The sequence below is a fragment of the Chelonus insularis genome, unplaced genomic scaffold (assembly GCF_013357705.1).
Source record: "Chelonus insularis isolate UGA/USDA-ARS -01 unplaced genomic scaffold, ASM1335770v1 contig_135_pilon, whole genome shotgun sequence".
NCBI classification, from domain to species: domain Eukaryota; kingdom Metazoa; phylum Arthropoda; class Insecta; order Hymenoptera; family Braconidae; genus Chelonus; species Chelonus insularis.
The window spans coordinates 34414-54018 of NW_023276376.1; the positions used below are offsets into that span (position 1 = coordinate 34414).

At 30.5% G+C, this 19605-nt stretch overlaps 1 protein-coding gene across 3 annotated transcripts in view; it reads right to left on the reverse strand.

Annotated features, from left to right (window-relative positions):
* Window positions 1–19605, reverse strand: part of LOC118074393 (uncharacterized) — a 38542-nt gene that overhangs the window by 2140 nt on the left and 16797 nt on the right. For all 3 annotated transcript variants that reach the window (XM_035095568.1, XM_035095569.1, XM_035095567.1), the window contains 3 exons: window positions 11828–12180; window positions 8997–9060; window positions 183–2360 (listed from right to left, as the gene is read on the reverse strand). In XM_035095568.1, the coding sequence (XP_034951459.1) occupies window positions 183–2360; window positions 8997–9060; window positions 11828–12180 (2595 nt within the window). The remainder of the gene's footprint in view (window positions 1–182; window positions 2361–8996; window positions 9061–11827; window positions 12181–19605) is intronic.

The following is a 19605-nucleotide window of genomic DNA, read 5'->3' on the forward strand; positions in this document are numbered from 1 at the left end:
ATAGAATTTTTTATTCATTATTCTTTGAAAAGTTTCTTGCTATCTTTTTCTTTTTAAATTTATATTTACATTTACATACATAACTCAACCATACATACACTCCAAAGAAAAAAAAATTTTGTCGTGTGGCATTGAATATTTTTATATGAGTGATGGAAAACTCTATTAAAAATTAAACTTACCGGTAGTTTTATTAGAATCTAGACCCGTCACTTCTTCTTCCTTGATGTCGAGGAGACCGCAAGATTTTTCTTCAGGATTAATTTCAGGTTTTTCTATTAATTCAGCAGGATTTTTCACTTGAATTCTTGGTTTTTCATGATGTACTTGTTGAACATCTTGATTACCATCATTGTCAAGTGATGTTTGTTGCTGTTGTGCTTCAATGTGTTGTTTTTCATGCTGAGCTATTGTAGAGTATCGTACAAATGAGTAACCACAATTAGGTCTTGTACAATGATAATGTCGATGAACTCTATTGCTATGACATTCAGGAAGCCGACAGTCAACCAGTTTGTCAAAGAAAGCAAAACCGGGAGGGATATCAACGTTGTCATGAAAATCTTTACTATGCATCAATAGTTGATCTGACCGATCCGTTACAAAATGACAACGAGATTGTAAACAGTGATGATGTCTCGTTGATCTAATGACACAAGCAGGATCAGGACAGGAGTCTGGATGATATGTGGCGAAGCCTTCTGGTTCTTCAATGCTGTTTTCTGGTGAAGAGTTGTCTTCACGATCATCAATAATAGGATGAACAGGTGGTGCATTAGGTTTAGGTAATTTAAAGCTGGTAAATATGGCTTGAGGAAAATCTTGAGTTTGACCTGCTGGATCTCCTCCACCAGACCAAATTTCAATAACTCGATTTTTTGGTGGTCTTCCTCTTTTTCGCCTAAACATGGCATCAATATTAGTTAAATGTGTTAGAGTTACATCTGACGATAATATTTGTGTCGATGAACTCAAATTTAATTGTTTGCTATATTCGTGAATTTTGTAATGTTGAAGTCTTCTAAAAGGTTTATCAGTAGCCAAAATAACTTCTTTACAATTTTCCCAATTACAGTGATAATGTTTTTCTTTATCAGAATACGGACATGAATCATCACATCCTCCTTCTTCAAAGAAAGCATCAGTAATACGCTCTTGGGTTTCATGTTCTCGAAGATGTTCTCTCACTTCTTTAGGATCTCTTAGTGTTGCTCCACATTGGTCTAAAGCACAATGATGATGTTCTTGATTATAATTACACGAACAATCAGCAGAAGCTGGTGCTAAATAAGTCAATTCACCGGGAGTTAATTGTTGTTGGGGTGATTGGGGTGGCTCAGCCAAAGAACTACTGCTAGCAGTAAATGGCCCAGGTGTACTAGCAGCCGAAGCAGTCAAATCTATAGCTAAATCACTAGCACTTTGAAAGGAATCATCCAGAGTATAAAAAGCTGGAGACCCTTGATCTTCATTAGAATTTTCGCCGTTCATACTTAGTAGACCTTGATTGTTAAAATCTTCCCAACTAGATCTAGGATTTGTTCCTTGCTTATATTTACGATACGCAAGTTCAGACTCATGTCTTTCATGTTTCCGTTTGTGAGAAAAAAGTTGGCCAGATGAATGTAAAACATAACTACAGTGGGGTCGGATGCAATGTATGTGATTGCACACACGAGAGAATCGACATTGATCGAAAGGACAAGTTTCTGATTTCATAAATTTTTTAAATCCATCACGTGAAAGCTGTTCGTCTTTGATATGATAAGATTTATGTTTATCCATGTCGGCTTTATTTTTAAATGTAAACCGACATCCCATTCTTCGACAGTGGAAATGAGTTGTTCGTTGTCCTGCAAAAGGACAATACTCTGTTCCACAATTTTCAGTAGCACGAAATCTTTGGAAACCTTCTTGAATAATAGCTGAATCTTTACGATGATAATTAGCGTGCATTTGAACGTCAGATGTTGAAATGTAAACTTTATCGCAGTTTTCATGAATACAGTGGTAGTGAGTTTGCTTTCGATTGTGTGGACATGATCGAGAGGGATGTCTTTCAGAGCAATCATCAGTTGGAGAATACCTCATGAAACCATGTTGCAATGATTCATCTCTTTTTTTATGCCATTTAAAATGTCTAATCATTTCTTCTTTTTTGACAAAAACTCGACCACTGCAATCTAGGCAGTGAAAGTGTTCACGACAGCCAAGTTCTTTGCAATAAGAACTTCCACATTCTTGACCTGATGAGAATCGACGAACATATCGCGAGTAGTCAATTGCCGGCTGGGAAATAGTAGACTTGGTGCCGATAAGGTTGTCTGCTGCGACTGGTGACATACTCTGCCTCAGTAAAGCTGTAACAAAAATATTTATGTAGGTTTCTACTATTTTGATATGTATTTAAACTTAAAAATTACTGTTTTACTTTCAAAGTAACCGATCAATTTAATTCTAAAATTCAAGATAAAATGACTAAAGTATTTCTTTATTAATAAATTTTTATTGGACGATTAAGTGAATTATTATTTTAATAATTAATAATTTATTCATATTAAGAAAATATTACAATAAGAACAGGGTAAAAATCAGAAAAAAAAGTTGAATTATCTAGATTATCAGAGGATTTTCGTGAACAGAAATATCATTTCAATAAGAAAACGTGCCTGAGCTTAAACAGCAAATCTTAAAAAATATGACAAGCCTCCACATGTACATACACACACGTGTTCCTGCGTAAGAATGAAATGCATCTTTGAAATTTATGCGCGTGTGTGAGTTTGAATTCTATTCGAACCCGTAGTAGCTTGCCCTTCTATATAACCTCCGCCGCCTTTTCAAACTCAGGGGGAACCCTTTATTCTCATTCGTTTTTCAGAGTTCTTAAAACTCGCGCGACCCAGTCAAAAAAAATCAGATTAAAAGAGTGTAGATATAAGCGAGAAAAAGAGAGTGAGATAAAGAAAAGGAGACAGAAATAAGTTGAAAAATTTTTCAAAAAGCAAGATTGAAAAGAGTCTGTATTTTAGGGGTCTTTTTACTCCTGTCTTTTGCTCTGTCTCTCTCAATTTTTCTATGTCTCGATTTTTTTTCTCAACTATTTTATCATTTAATCCGTAGTTGGTCCGCCTGAATAACCCTTTATCTAACTACATATTATTACACATACTGTATGCTGCAGGAATGAAATACAACACACGTGTATCTATTCATAAAAACGTGAGTTTACATAATTTCAATCAATTTCTGTATGTAATTGCACTTGAAAAAACTGATTTATTTAATTCATTACTACTAAATGATCTTTTGTTTTCAAAGATTAAGTTTAAAATTTATTATAAAAGTAATTACATAAAATGTTTGCAAATATTCAATTCTCATTGATGAATATAATCAGAAGAAATGAGACTTTAAGGGAGATGAAAATATTTTAATTATTAATTTGAAAAGTGAGTGAAGATTCGTGGAAACTTGTCTTATGTCTTGAAGCAACTCATAAATGCTAGTCAGTGTGTAAAGGGAGTAGAGGAAGTGAGAAAAACAAGGGAATATGTTTGCATAAAAAAAGGAATATTCAAAGGGAAGCATATATGAGAGATGTAAAGTAAGAAGCAGGCGGATACTAAACTATTCTAAGATGCACAAATGTCTCCGACTTATTGTCTGTTCTTGTCTTCGTCAGCGAAATACGCATTTGAATCTTTAACTGACGACGGCGCGCGTTATTTGTGTTAAAATTACATTTTACTCCGCTATTCTGACTCCTGTTTTGCTCTTTCCTAGCATTAGAGAAGTCGTTTAGCACCTCGTGCTTTACAAATATCTAGAGAGTAAGAATAAACGTTACGGATGGTCAACACACTTACCACCCTTGTAATATATGTTAACACTTTGTCTCATAATAATATGAATCTTGTCTCTTAAAAATTTATCAACTAATTTATTATCATCTCTAACTGGTGGTGAGTCTGTAAATAGAAGAGAAAAATTTTACCAATCATTTTTGAAGAAGTTGATTGATTTTTTTTTTTTTCATTTCAAAAACTTGAAATTAAAAAAAAATATTATTAAAGGGCTCCATTTTTTCCTCTATCGTTCTCGTAGTTTTAATCACCCTCGTTTATATTATATGGATTTTGTTTGAAACCTACTACTTAATGCCCTTAAATTCTATAGACTCCTGTCCCTTTCTTTCCACCCCCTCTTAATATATATAGATGAAATTTTCTTTCTTTCTCCTCTTTTTTTTGTAAAGTTTTAACTGCGTGACAACGTTCGTTTTTTCAGGCAATAAGTACCATCAGGGTGCCTATATGTGTGTTTCACATTAGCTACATATATGAACATAGAAATAAAAAGAAGGGGGACACCCTTCGGTATCCTTGAAAATAAACAGAATTGAACCCTTTCGACAAATTCAAATAAAAAACCGGGGGGGTCGAGTGGATTTAAGACTTTTACTTTCTACAAGAATCTTATATATATATATATATACTCTATACTTTTATTTTTATCGTCATTGTTCAACTGTTTGAATAATTTTGGAGCCGTGAGATTTTGTTTCATTAAAATTTTTCGCTATATGGCAGTAAATTGCTATCAAAACAGACATTTGATATTTTAAGAAAAAAAAAGTAATTATTCGAAGGGTTCAGGAAGCACATATGTTCTTTTAATATTCTTTCATTAATTTTTTTCAAGTTGATTATTTCTTTTTTTTGTACCAATCTTATCACTTCTTACTTTCCAATTTTATTCTTTACTTAAAATATCTAGTTACTGTGTAATAAAATTACAAGGGTTATAATTATTTATAAACTGACAAAATTAAAATGAATTTGTGTAAGTGAATGTACTCGTTGTTGTACTACTGTAAACTTCCCGATGAAATGCATTTCATACTCCCCTCTCTTTCTATATTACTCTCACTTCATTCATTTCTCCCTGCCGCCGCCGCCGCCTTTGAGTAATTGGGGGCATGGTGATGGATCAATAAACTTTACAACGCACTTTCACAACTCACCTCACATCAATAACTATAAACTACTTTTTTTCATTTTCATTTACATATTTTTTTTCAAAATTCCTTTTTCCTTTCAATCAAAAATCCATTCCATTCTCAAAATATTGACATTTTATCTTTAAAATATCATTTATAATTATAAGCGTGTGACAGAATAAATAACTTTTTCCTGTTTCTTATTAAGATTATAATAACATATCAAAATACCATAAATATCACGAGTCTATTAATCGTAATTGATGATAAAAAAAATTGGAGCAAATGTTATCAAAATGAATTAGTAGTAATGAAAGGAGAATGTGATAAAAAAAATAGCACAACTGAAAAGGAAATGTTTGAACGAAAAAATAAATATTTATAAAAATTCGAAAATGGATCTATTAATGTCTTAATGTCACAGAGTGTTTTATTTAATTTATTTATCTTTCATGTTTCTTCCGCGATCTTGTCTTGAGTAAAAAAGCCTGACCTCTACGCATCATGTAGTATCTTTATACGTTTAAAATGATTCGGTCTGCCATCCCTAATACGTGTTTCCTTCTTCTTTTTCTTCTTCTTCTTGTACTTCTTTTTCTTTTTCCCTCTCTTCTACTAACTTCTCTAACATCTTAACATCTCAACAGAATCGAACATCTATTTTTCACTCAAGCATTGGCAGCCTGAACGATTTCGAAAGCTTCAGTCTCGCGACTCAATTAAATTTAGAATATTTTTTAAATTTCTTCAATTCCATTTGAATTATTTGGCACATAGATAAGTCCTTCTTTATAAAAACGAGTTAAATTTAGATAAAATACTCAATATTTTGAGTCAATAGATCTAAATTTGGAGTTTGATACATGTAACAGTGGCTAAAAATTACTTGGATTCGTTTTTTGTGCAAAAACGATAAAGTTTCTCGGTTGTACGTCATCTGAAAGGTGTACTCATCAATTATAAATATCATCATCATTGAATAATTGATCACAACAATTTGAAAAAAAAAGAACATTTTTTTATGAGCAAAAACTTCAATGACATGAATGAACATGAAGTTAAAGTTTAAAAAAATGATTAATTACAAAGAAGAATGATCAAGTGCACTGAAAAATGAGGACAATTTTTAAAAAAGTTATTGTAAAGGTTATATAATAATTCAATGTTGCCGTTTTTTTTTGTATTGAGCTTGGGTTTAGGAGTTGATGAGAGTCTTGGAATAAAAAATAATGTCTCAATTCAAGATTACCTAGAAATAAATTTAGCAGAGGATTCATCGATATATATATATATATATATATATATATATATTATAAAACTAATTAAAAAAAAAAATAGTGATACATTTGATTGCGAAATTTTTAACATTGCGGAGACAGATATTTAATTTAGTACACCCATATTTAGGGTTCAAATAAATGTCGAATGCAGCGTAGTTGACCCCGATCTACTACACAATAGATCGGAAAAGAAACTTGAGAAACTATTGGCAAACGTATAATCTTACTGTCCTCGAAACTTATATATTAAAATATTTTTTTAACACTTTTAGTCTACTCAAGTAACATTAAACGTGATTTGAAAATGACTTAATGATAAGTTGTAAAATTTTTTTCGCTAAATAAATTCAAAATGCAGTATTCATTATTTTTATAGACCGTAATCTGATAAAAACAAATAGAAAATAGAGTAGAAACATAAAAGTATTTCAAAGAAATGAAATATTTCTATATAGTAAGATGAGATGTTTATCGAAATGATGGGATTTTTGGCAATCCCAGACACAATGGAACTCTGGCAAAAAAATGCATAAAAAACTCTTGGAAGCCCAAAAGAACTGATTAGAAATTTTATATTTGAAATTTATTATCGCCCTCCTGAGAACCATAGTCGGCTTATTTTGAATCAAAACGATATGTAGTTCGTTTGTGGGCCTCTTTCTCGCGCGCCGGCAGCCTAATTTATCGTTCTTCAACTTTTTATTAATTTCGGCCATTCTTGAATCGGCTCAGAGCCAATGGCCACTCGACTAACGGCCGTATTAAGGAACACCATGAGTTCTCTTTTAGTTTATATACGACGACTTACCCCCCTACCCTATATGCCGACCGGGAACCTTTCAACCCCCTAACTAAAGAATGTCGACTCTAACGTTTCACATATAACACACTACTCCAATTGACTTAAATTTTTCTTAAAAAATTTTATACACAAAATAACACTTTAAACTCACATTCATAATAGTCAACAGTCTATTTTTTGTTCTTGCAGAATTTTAAATCTTTTTTTTTGTGTCCAACGACGCATCACAAGGACTTTGTGTTTGTAAATTTATCATCATCTGATTAGTAAATACTTTGATAGAAATATTTTAAAAAAGATATTAATAAAATTCCATTTTTGCTACATTCAAAGGAAAAAAACTTTCTCAATCCTCGAAACAAATTTCATTAAATTAAGGTTAAAAATGCACTTTTTGCTTGATAATTAATCCTAACAGACTGATATATCCTGGGAACAAAACTCTACAGTCATTTTTATTACAGAGAAATTTCTCTCAGGATAGTGATTTATAAATTTTTCTTTTATCTTCAATGATTGTAATAAAATAATTGATTGCAATTATTATCCTTCTAATGAATGAATTGAAAGAGTTAATATGTAATAAATATAAAGAGTACATAGTTTATCCGTTAAATACCTAGCCTATTATAAATTATCTATACCTATATTAAGTTGTTTCTTGGCGCGAGAATGACCTGGCAAGCTTGCAAGCATAAAGTTTATCACGTAACCATTAATTCTGTCCCCCTTTCTCATTATTTCATCATTGAGATCATCTTAAACCGATGTTGTCTCTCAACTCAAGTTAAGAAAGTCATTTTGATTGGTATTAATATAAAAACTCATTTGAAGTAAACCAATTGCAAAATCGAATTGCACTAAAGAGCCAAGATAAAAGTGAATATTGCACACAACAACGAAAATGTCATTTTACTGGTGAATAGGTTGTGACAGTGATTATAAGGGGTGATGAATTAACATGAAAAGACACTTAACCTATCGAAAGAGAAGTTTACAATAAGAAAAGAGAAAGAATCCATGAAAGAATAAGTTAAGAAAAAGAAAGAGAAAGAGAGCTTGCGAGAAAGAGAATAATACGTTAAAGCAGCAACTAGCAACTACTCTAATTGGCCACTTTGTCCATTTATTCGATTTATTTAAATTATGGGACAATTGACAGTAGGCATTCTATTTTTTAAATCTCCCCGGCCAACCGGGGCTGATTGGGCGAGATTGGCGTGAGACACTGGTCCCACAGATTCCCCAGTTGTGGGCTTAATCAACTTTGATTGCTGCTGGTCTCTCAAACTATCTCACTCTTATGCTCTACACTTATTTTACCTCTACTGCTTTTTTTATTATTCAAAACTCTCCTTCCCTCTTATTGTATTATTATTCTTCATATTATTTTATATTATAAATATATTCCCTTATACTCTTTTAATGCTCTCTGTTCTTTCACTTCTTCTTTTTCTTCTTCTTCTTTTTCTTTCTGCTCTCTTATAGTTAACAGAGTCACAATCATTGAAAAATTGTCTGGTTAAAATCCGTGGTGAGAATGACATTAATAAATCAATTTGTATTCAATTGCACATTTTAATTATATGTGAATTGAAATTTTTTTGATGCTTTGTGGGTAGGAAGGAAATTGATTTGATGTGGGAATCTATTTATATAGAAGCCTTTGGCCATTACGTTTATTTTTTCGTTGCTAAATTTCCTTAATGATTCTTTCCTATCCTATGAAATGATGTAGTAAGCGGATATTTCTATTAAAAGGGGAAGTTCCCTTTTTTTATAAAAAGCTTATTATAATTTACCTAAATACTCTTCCTTATTTTTTTAATTTTTTTTTCTTTTTTAGAGATTTAATAATGTGTGATGAAAGATAAATTGAAATAGTAAAAAAAATTTAATATATTCAACTTACCGGAAACTTTAGAATCAGATCCTTCCACTTTCATCGCTGCTAAGCTGGCGATCGTTGATGGGACCTAAAAAATAAATTGAATAAAACTATTTAAGAAGAAAACAACTCGTAAAGCAATATTTACATTTAGCATATTATTAAATGATATCGAAATAGAAACTAATTATCAATTCAATAGATAGAATGTGATTTCCGGTTTTCGAGAAACTGCCAGAATTAAGTTGGATATTAAAGATTTTAAACGACAAACACTTCTGTTGTGTTGAGGATCAGTGACCTTGCTTTAGAGCGTGCAATGACATCGAATATTTAAACGAGCTTCCGGCTATAGCTTTGAATTTTCTCTTCTCTCTTTCCATACTTAAGCAAATCAGAATAATACACGATATGTTGAGAGTGAGAAAGAACGCAAGTATGAGCTCTCAAATTAATTAGAATTTCGATTATACGCTAATTGTCATGGTTACAAATATATTAACCAAAGGTTGATGAACCGATTTAATACATTTTCAGGAATTCAAAAAAATCATGTTTTTTGCAATAAACTCAAGTTTCTTTTTTTTTGATAAATTAAATTTTTTTGCATTTAAGTTTGATAGAAACCTAGTGAATGCAATTTACATTGTACAAATATACGATTTCCGAAGCCATATTAAAATGTATTATAAGAATGATTGTGTATTTATTATTTTTTTTATGCAATCTTTTGACATATTAAGGATCTTACTGGAAACAATTTTATCAAATTTTTAACAAATTTAAAAAATTTATTCCATGGCAAAAATATTGATTTTTTCATTAAATAAAATTTCTTATCATAAAATAACTTCTATTTTTTTATATTCAATTTTATGCAAAAAAAAAAAAATTCAAAATTTTCTTATTAAACTCAATTACTTGTCAATAAATATAAAAATATTCTACTGCTTTGCTATCTTTATATTTAAAGTTTGAAATAATTGTTCTAATTGATCACTTTGCAATAAAATTGCTATATTTAAAGCCACAATAAATTTTATCCGAAGCCCAACAGTTCATAAATAACAGAAATAAAAAATCTTTAGGCAATATATAATGTAAATGTTAGACATTTGCTATCTTTTATGCAGATCAATTTTATCACATCCATCGCTCAACATGATAACTATGTTATAAACTCGTATTTGATCACAAATAATCATTGTCCTAGAAAAAAAAAGGAAATAAATATCATCCAAGAATACGAAAAGAGAAAAATTAGAAGAAAGATAAGAAAGAGTGGCAGGAGGCTAGCAAAGACGCAACGCAAAGAAGAAAAATGATAAAGTGGAATCAGTTGTAGGGTAAAGGGGCGCCAGCAGCAGTACGGAGAGACTCTGCGGGGCACGGTGGTACTCGACGTAGGTATATGAGAAAACAATAGAGCTGATTTGCAAACAATAGAATAACGTTAAGAGTCGAGTATTATACGTCGCTGTTACTTCTTGCCATAACGCTAGCAGAGCACAGAGCATATGCCCATTAATATTCAAAGGCGAAAATAATGTAAACGACACGACAAAAATCGGAGGAATAATTTCAATTCTTCTTTTCACTACTCTACACGAAAGGATTCTCCGCACATTGGCAATACATCTTTTTATGTATATACACGTGAAAACTTTTATTTTTCATGTTACTTGAATTTTAAAATTTTATTGACAAACATTGCCTGGTATTTGTTTTTTTTTCTCTCTCTCTTTCTCTCTCTTTCATGTTTTGATATAAAGTTAAATATTTAAATAAAGCTCGATAACAATACAAAAAAGATCTCCAAGTCTAGAAATATTCAGTGAAACAATTGCTGGTCTCTTACGTAAAGTAAAAATTATTAATATTGATGATATATCAGATGCTGACGATTTCAATTCTTCAGATGACTTTCCTCGAACAATCTATTGTTTCATCGTTAATCGTTCATAGCGAATGAAATTTTAACGGCCAGCAGTTAACCTTAACGAACAAAACGCCTGAAGCAACACATCATGAGTCGATCGTCTCGTCTTCGTACCAAGTTCTTTCATCGATTTGTTTCATTTTCTTTTCATCTTCGTCGTCATTTTTTTCTTCTCACACTCTTACGCATGCACAATTATATAGCTCGTATACCGACATATGTACGTAGAACCATAACTTGAATCATAACATTTAATAACAGATTTTAATTCTCATAAAAATATTTTTCATTGGTCACTACATCAGGTTGTGTGTCGCCCACTCGCGAACCAGAACAAGATGCGAGTAGTGAAGAAATATACATATAAATATATGCAATAAGTGTTGCATGTATCAAAATTCAGAATTATTATAATAAACACAACGAAAAGCAAAAACAGAAAAGCTAACTAATGAAACGTCTTTGATGGCCATCTTGCCCTGATTTTTCTTGTTAAAATAAGTAGGATGAATGTTATAATGATATGCTGTTTATGGAAGATTACAAAAATGTTGCGAAAAAATTTTTTTTTTATATTTAATGAGTCTTTAAATGATGCGTAAAGCAATCCTGATTGACAATTAAAGTTGATCGGCAAGCTCCGGTCCAACAGACGGACAAAAGCCTTTCCAAAGGGGAATAAAGTGGCGAATGGAAGTCATGAATAACAAGAATTTCAATTCTGATAATTGATAATGAAAGGGACCCGCATTCAACAGATGAGGAAGCATCATCTTCTTGCATATACAGCTATGTCATTGAATACATTATTTTCCTTTTTATTATCACTTATAGTTCAACGACCCGATTAATTATTACACATAAATAAGATTTTTAAAGAAAATTAACCAGACCAGTTGTTGGTCTATTTGCTCACCTCTTCTGATTCATCTTTCTTGTTATTTTGAGAAAATATGTTCCCTATGTGAGCTTGAAGATTTTGTTGAAGTAATTGTGTTAATTGAGGATTCTGTGCCAGTAAAGATGGGTTTTGTTGGAAGAGTTGAGCTAATGCTGGATTTTGGGAAAGTATTTGACTTAGTGGTGAGTTTGCCAATGTTTGAAAGTGTGCTGGTAAACTTGGAGATGTTGAGTTGGCTGTTTGACTTGATTGGGATAAATGTCCGGACGGAATTTGTCTAGATGGACTTTGGGGAGTATGAGGTGGGGTTGGTGGACTTCCTGGTGCTGTTGATGATGCTTCTTTGTCTTCTTCAACTTTGACTTTTCCTGAAAAATAAAATATATCAATATTATTTTAAAACAAGACATTTTACATAATTTATCATTAATATATTTTCAATTTTCTTTCATTCTTTCTTAAAATAAAAGAGGAAAATTGTCGACTTTATAAATCACTATTATTCTTTAATCGCTCAGAGATATCGTCGGTTGGTTTGACTTATTTTTATGAACGAATACAAATCTACAAACAATATTGAGCGAGTAAAATCGACTTATCATTAAAGACGTAGATTGCATGATGACATTTATATTTTTATTTCTTATTCAAATCTATCAATAAATTTCAATTATATTATAATTTTCAAAGTATTTATTTTGTTTTCAATTTTACTGATTAAATGAAAATTCTATTTCACTCGAAGAAATGATTACTTTCTAATAAAGTGTGGTAGTAATAAATTAGAAATTTCTCTTTAGATTTTTTTGATAGAAATTTTTTTTCAGATCTACTAATACCCTGCAGTTATAAAGATATGAGACCTCTTAACTTTGTCTATTTTTATCCAGTTTTTTTCTCTATATTACTAATATGTGCTATTTAATATATCTCTTCTCTTGTCACCAAGTCTATTGCTTAAATTCCGTATTTTAAGAAGTAAATTGTTGTCCCTAGAACGACCCCTCAATCTTTTTAACGCTAGAATCTATGAGAATGAAAAAAAAATGCAACCCTCAAGGTTAGAAAGAATGAATGCCGTTTTACCGACTATTAACTCACTTTTACCCCAATTTGATTCTCTGACATAAAAAAATCCAGACCTTCTTTTACACTTTTTATAATCCTTCATTTTTTTCGCAATTCTCTCTCGACTCTCTTTCTCTCTTTCTAGTTTCCATTTTGCTGTTGGTTTTCCCTTTTTTTATTCTTCAACTCGAGAGGTTTTTTTTTTCTTTTCATTCATTTCTTCATATATAGAGATACAACGCGTGCACGTAGAATCATTGTCGAACAATAATATCTTCTACCTGCGAATACGCACCAGTTAAAGGGAGGGTATTCACGTAAGAAGAGAAATAGCGAAAAGGAAAAAAAATTTTACAAAAAAGTATATAAGACTTATGCTCGATTTAATCCTTGAGAAAAATCGGTTCAACATCACGGGGTTAACCGATTTCCCTGCAAATTTGAAATCTGACCCCAGACAGACGTCTGGCACACCCGTGTGACCCGTTTAAAGGTTTAAGTATCTCGTAAGAGTACATATTATACAGAAATCAAAAGTTGGGGTTGAGTTTCATTGACCTTACCCTACTTTTACATTTTTACTGTCATAAAATCAGTAAAAATTCTACCAAATGAGCGATAAAAATTTAACAAATACTTAATAATCCATGACAAATTGAGTTTTTTATCCAAGCAATATTTATTTCATTGACAGTTTTTCTTTTTGATTCGTTACTCCAATTTAAATGGAAGTAAACAAAAATAATTTATTGGTAACTAGAGAATATTTTTCGCAATAAAAAAATTATCCAATGATTGATTTTTGTTTTTTCCTTATTATTATTGTTAATCTTGAAAACGACGAGAAAATAGATAAAAAAGAAATGCAAAGTACGAGTGAAGCTCTCGAATAACGATCGGAGGTCCTAAGAAATACTTGAAACGCGAGAAACATAGACTTCCCGCTGTGTATGCGAAGAAATGCATCTATATATGTTACATTACACTCTTTTATATTAGTTTCTTAGTCTCGTAAGACTTTGAAAAAGGATCGTACACAATCTTTCAGGACACGAAAAATATTCTTCTCCATACAGTATCTTTTTTACTTGAAATTTACACGATATCTATCTTCTTTTTTTGTTCTCTCTAATTTTCTTCATAAATTTCACTAACATATTAACCGGAATAAAAAAGTATTGATTTTTTTTTTTTTTTTGGCATGTAAAAATAATCATTAAGAACATGTGGTAGAGGAATTCGGAGCAACACAGTTGTTCTGAAGATTTTATCGATTTATAAAGGACCAATGATTGATTTTGAGAATAAATAAAAAAAACACCCGATAGCTGAAATAATTTTAAAAAAAATTATTGAAGTATTTTTAAATGATGGGTAATTCATTTTTTTTTATTATTTTTCTTCACGTCAAATTCGTTGATATTTTAATGGAAAAATAAATTTTCACGAAAGCTGAATAATTTTTTTATTGGAACTCTTAAAGTCATATTGTCAGGGAAAAAAATCTCAAGCGATAGAATGTTATCCTATAATTTAACTGAATGCTTTTTTAGAAATTTTTTCCCTTTTTATTCTGAATGGAAAAACAAATAAAAAAGAAGGGCTGACGCAGGTAACATAAAATTTTTGACACATTCTCATGGTACTTTGACCGATCATATGTATGTTATGTAATATACCGCTTAGTATCTTTACCTGAAAATTTCAAAAGTAAAATAGTGCCAAAAAGAATTATAGCGAAAGGTTTTATTATACACTAAAAAGTGAAGATTCTTTTGGATTTCACTAATCTAGAGAAAGCATTAAAAAATCACAGTCCTTCAATTTATGATAATGATCCTGTGAGTTTACATATACAATATTAATTTTTTTATTTTAACATTCGATTCATTTGGTTAAAGCTTTTATTTTTAATTCAACTTTTTATTTTTTATTTGTCCTTTTTCTCCCCGTAAATAAAGGGTGAAATGTTCTCAGACACTGCTCGTTAGACGAAATATTCCGGGGGGTCTATTTGAATATTGCATAATGTCGAATTAATTCCAGAAATTCGACCCATGCTACATTAAATATAGGAGCAGAGTTTAAATTTCGTTTAATTTATGAATAAAGTAGAAAAATGGGAAACTATCAAATTCATATGGGGTATAAATTTTGAGTATGTAAAATCACTTCGAGCTACTTATCATTTTTTTTATCTCCAAAAATGTAGTTTTGCCAAATTCATTATTTACTAAATAAAAATTCCTTGATAAAAAAATAAAATAATAGTGATTACGTTTAATTAATCATTTAATTTTTTAATTTACATTAATTTGTAGAATAATTTGATTGACGATTTTATTTTTATTCTAAAAAAAAAAAGTCTTATCTCAGTTGAAATGACCAGCAGACATAAAGACATTAATGCTTTTTTCCAGAACGAAGATTCCAAAATTTTTTGAACATAAAGTTAATCAAATATAATTCCCATTCATTATAATAATGTAAAATAAATCTTTCAATCTCACAACAAGTACACTTAAACGATAATTGTATTGTGAAATGACACTAGTATAGAGATACATACATATACACATATACTAATTTTATCTTAGGTTATTTTATTTGGACTTTTTTGCTCACTATAATTTAAAATTTATGAGTTCGTGAATCGGTTATACGCGCGTCTGGTATAGTATACCCTTTTTCCCCCGATTCTTTCCCCAGCCCTGGAACTCTTCACGGACCGCCAAGAGTCTTCTTATTCTCCATTCAGACTCTTAAGCCTTGTGGAATTTGAATATTAAAATTAGCCTCTCTTTAATACTGTGGCTGTGTTATACGCTGAGAGGGATCTCCTTTAATGCCTTTACCATATCCTGCCCGCACGATCATGAGTACTGATAGTCAGGAGAACATATACTCGTCACGCCCGTGTCTCGAGCACGTCGAACTTGATCTTTCTCTTTTGTAGATTCATTATTTTTTCTTTAAAAGAAAAATTACTGTGATGTGGGTGGTGTAAAATCAAATTTCATTATGTATATTAAATACCATTCCAAAAAAAAAAAAAAACTTCATACATGCTGCTATCACTTGAGTGTTTATGAAATTTATATTCGTGGATTTTTTTAATCATTTTTTTTTCTTTGGTGGTCATGTAATATTTGTTTGTTTTTAATGAAAATTTATTTGATTTTGAATACATCATAAAGAAAGTGTGATTTCATTTAAAAGAATTTGTTTATTTATTGCTCCAATCTATTCGTGTCTATGTCTGATTCAATTTTGTAAAGCCTGAATTTCTTGAGTTTTCCATAATCAATTAATCCGAGGCGTGTAAAATTCATATGAGAAACTAGTCTGAGTTCATTAAAGATTTGTGGTAGCCTGTATAACCAAACTGGTTTCTTTGAATCATGTTCATTCTGTATCCATGTATTTCTATATTTCTCACTTCTTGTCATCATTATCCGTATTGAAGAAATAAAACTATGAGGGACAGTATATAGAGGATTTAGTATTATATCTTTTGAGTGTATGTACAGATTTATACATTCGACATTTCATTCTTAATATGCTCTGTTCTTATTCCTTTTTTATCTTCTTCATTTTTGTCTGTTCTTTTTTTTTAATTTTTTATTATTATTCTAGTGACTCATCGCTCACGGGAAATTTCGTATTAATAACTATTAAAGTCTCCACTTGAAAAAGCTTCAAAGAAATATGAAAAGCAAAAAATATCATTTTTTTTAATCATTTGATCTTATTGTCAATTTTAGGGAGATTTTTAAAAGTCAAATTTTTTAAATTATACGCTTTTGTATGAGATGAAAGATGAAATTATCAGGATATTTTATCTAATTGATAACGAACTGAAAATCATTGATGATGAATATAATTTATACAAAAAAAAAATAAAAAATAAAGAGAAATCAATGAATACAACAGTAAAGCATATAGCAATCCCCACCGCAGTCAGAAATTCTTACTGATGGATTGGTCATCCGTGATTAATTTGACAAGCTGACTTTCTGGTTTTCGGAGGAGCTTGAGTAAAGACTGACAAGGCCCCGGAGGTGCTCTCGAGGCCTCGTGTGGACCTAATGGTTCTCTCCTGTATCTGTTTTACCTTATATAAAAACACCCATATACAAAACCAAATAATTTTTTCTCATTTCTCAAGGTAATTTGAAAAATTAATCGATCTTCCATCACCAGCATCATCATCGTCATCTAATATTTTACCTTCTAATCTACAAGAGTTGAAGAAAAAAAAATTTTCGACAAAATGTATTAGTAGTTTATTGAACTTTATGATGATGCATTACTTTTTTGAAATTTAAATTATTTGTTAACTATTTCTGAACATTTCTTCCGTTAATTTATCCCACAATCATCGTGCTTGAGCAACTGAAATTCTTTAAATAAATTAAAAGTAGACGGCAATGATTGAGTGATATTTTCTCATATTCGAAAGAAAAGAAATCATTAAAATGTAATTATAAATAACGGTGATTAGACATAGATTGATAGAAAAAAAATAATAATAACATGAAATGAAAAAGTTGTTTTGCAAATATTTTCATAATTCAAAAAAACAATAATTAAATGTAAAATAAATAATCTTGGGTTGAATTGAATAAACATAATAATTTTTCGAGTACATATATAAAAATATATGCAAAACATTGAGGATTGGTTTGTAGAAGTTGAAAATTAAATAAATAATCTTCAGAGTCGAGAGAATCCATTGGGCGCACGAAAACGTCCCAGTTAAAAGGATCCCATTGAATTCTAAATTTAAACGAATGTCCGAGTGTCAGCGCGTTGACGGGCAAAATAAACAAGATACCCTGGAGTAGACGCTCTTCGTGAGTATGGAAAAAAAGGAGGCAATGAAGAGACAGCGAAGTAAAAGAGAACAGAAGAAGACAAGTAAGAGGAAGAAAAAAAGTAAGAAGAGAAGGAAATAGGATCTTACTTACAATCATGTCATTATTATTATTTTATTGTTATCACTGATGCTAATGATTATCTTAGTATGCTCTATTTACTGCTAATCCAACACTGATTTAGAAATCAGTACAATCTCGCAAAAACTTGAATTCGCACACAATTGAATTAGCTCCAGAAATATTAAGTGGTTGTCACAAAAAAAAACATTAATACTAATTGACCTGAAAGAACAAAAACTCCTATCGGATGTCTAATGGACTAGACATTCTATCTCTCTGTTAATCCGGTTTTGCAAAAAGACTCAACGATAAAACTGGCTCTTATTATTCCAAGTACTTGAATATGTTTTACAAAAGTCTGCAGCATAAGCTTAGATTCCGCCTATCTCACAAAATAATTCAATTCCATTAGTTACTCAAATATTTCAACATTTAATATGAAACTTGTCCAACTTCTACAAATTACTTTTGATATGGGAATAAAAGAAAATGAATGAATAATAATATTCATTTATTATTATCTGAGTATTTATCATTCAGTTCCTTTCCACTTTTCAAGAGATTCTTTTTTTATTTACAAATACCAATGGTGAGAATGTACCTCTTAACAATTATTTTTAAGCATCTGAATAATTTAATGGTTTCATTTTTCATTGAAAAAGTCATTTTATAAAACATCAATCAGAAAAAACCACTTTAGGAAGAATAGCTTCAGATGAAGATCAACAGGTTGTTCAATTCAAAAGGGAATGCGTGGGAGGGAGAGAGCGAAGAAGGGCAAAAGAAAGGAGGGATTTCAAGCTTTTCCAACATTAATTCTACAGCTCACCATCAACAGGTGGTAGTTCGTCAAATTGTCATTCTCAGAAAATTTACATAGTCCTATTGTATTCTTTGAAATCTTATTGTCTTAGTCTCTGATTTTGTAGTTCAAGTATAATATATATTAACAGCAGCACAACAGTGAGAATGTAAAGTGATCCAGGTTTTACTTTTTCTTCTTCCTCTTTCTTCCTCGCTTGCTGTTCTTTCATACTGAAATAATCATTTTATCATTTTGTTTTTTTTTTCTTTTAATCTCCAATTTAATTCACTTTATCAATTAAAATTTGAGTTTATAAAATATTTTTTTATTAGTAAAAAAATAAGTTGAAGAAAAAAGTATTTATCACTATCAATACAATTGAGATTGACAATGAATGAAATTTGAAAGAATAAAAGAATGAAAAAAATGATCTGAGAATTGAGAAATATTCTGATGAAAGAGAGAAGGAAAAAGAGAAAAAAGTGGCTTTTAACTTAAATAAAATAGAAAAAGATGAAATATAGCTTGAGATTTGCTTATAGTTTGAGACTGTCTGACCATCTCTCTTCTACTCATTTCTCTTTCTTTTATCCCATCTAAATGATTAATGAGTCCAAAAGCCACAAACTGACAATTTTCTCGTTTACTCGTCTTCTTTAGTTTTGGTGTAATACATACACATACATTCCTCGGACTTTTATTCAAGTGCCATTTTTGAACTGATATTGTAAAATTATTTAACACTAATTTTCCTTCCAAAAGTCATTGCTAGCATTTTATTTCAATTAATTTTTTTAACTACGTAAAAATTAAATTTTATTAAACTTTAAAAAGCAGTAATTTTGATCACATACCAATGATCAACTAGTCGAATAAAAAAAATAATAATAATAAATAGAATGAAGCAAAAAAAAAAATTAGTCAGCGATGATTGAAGGCAAATTGTAATGAGGATCGTGTGATTTTATCCATCGATTGCC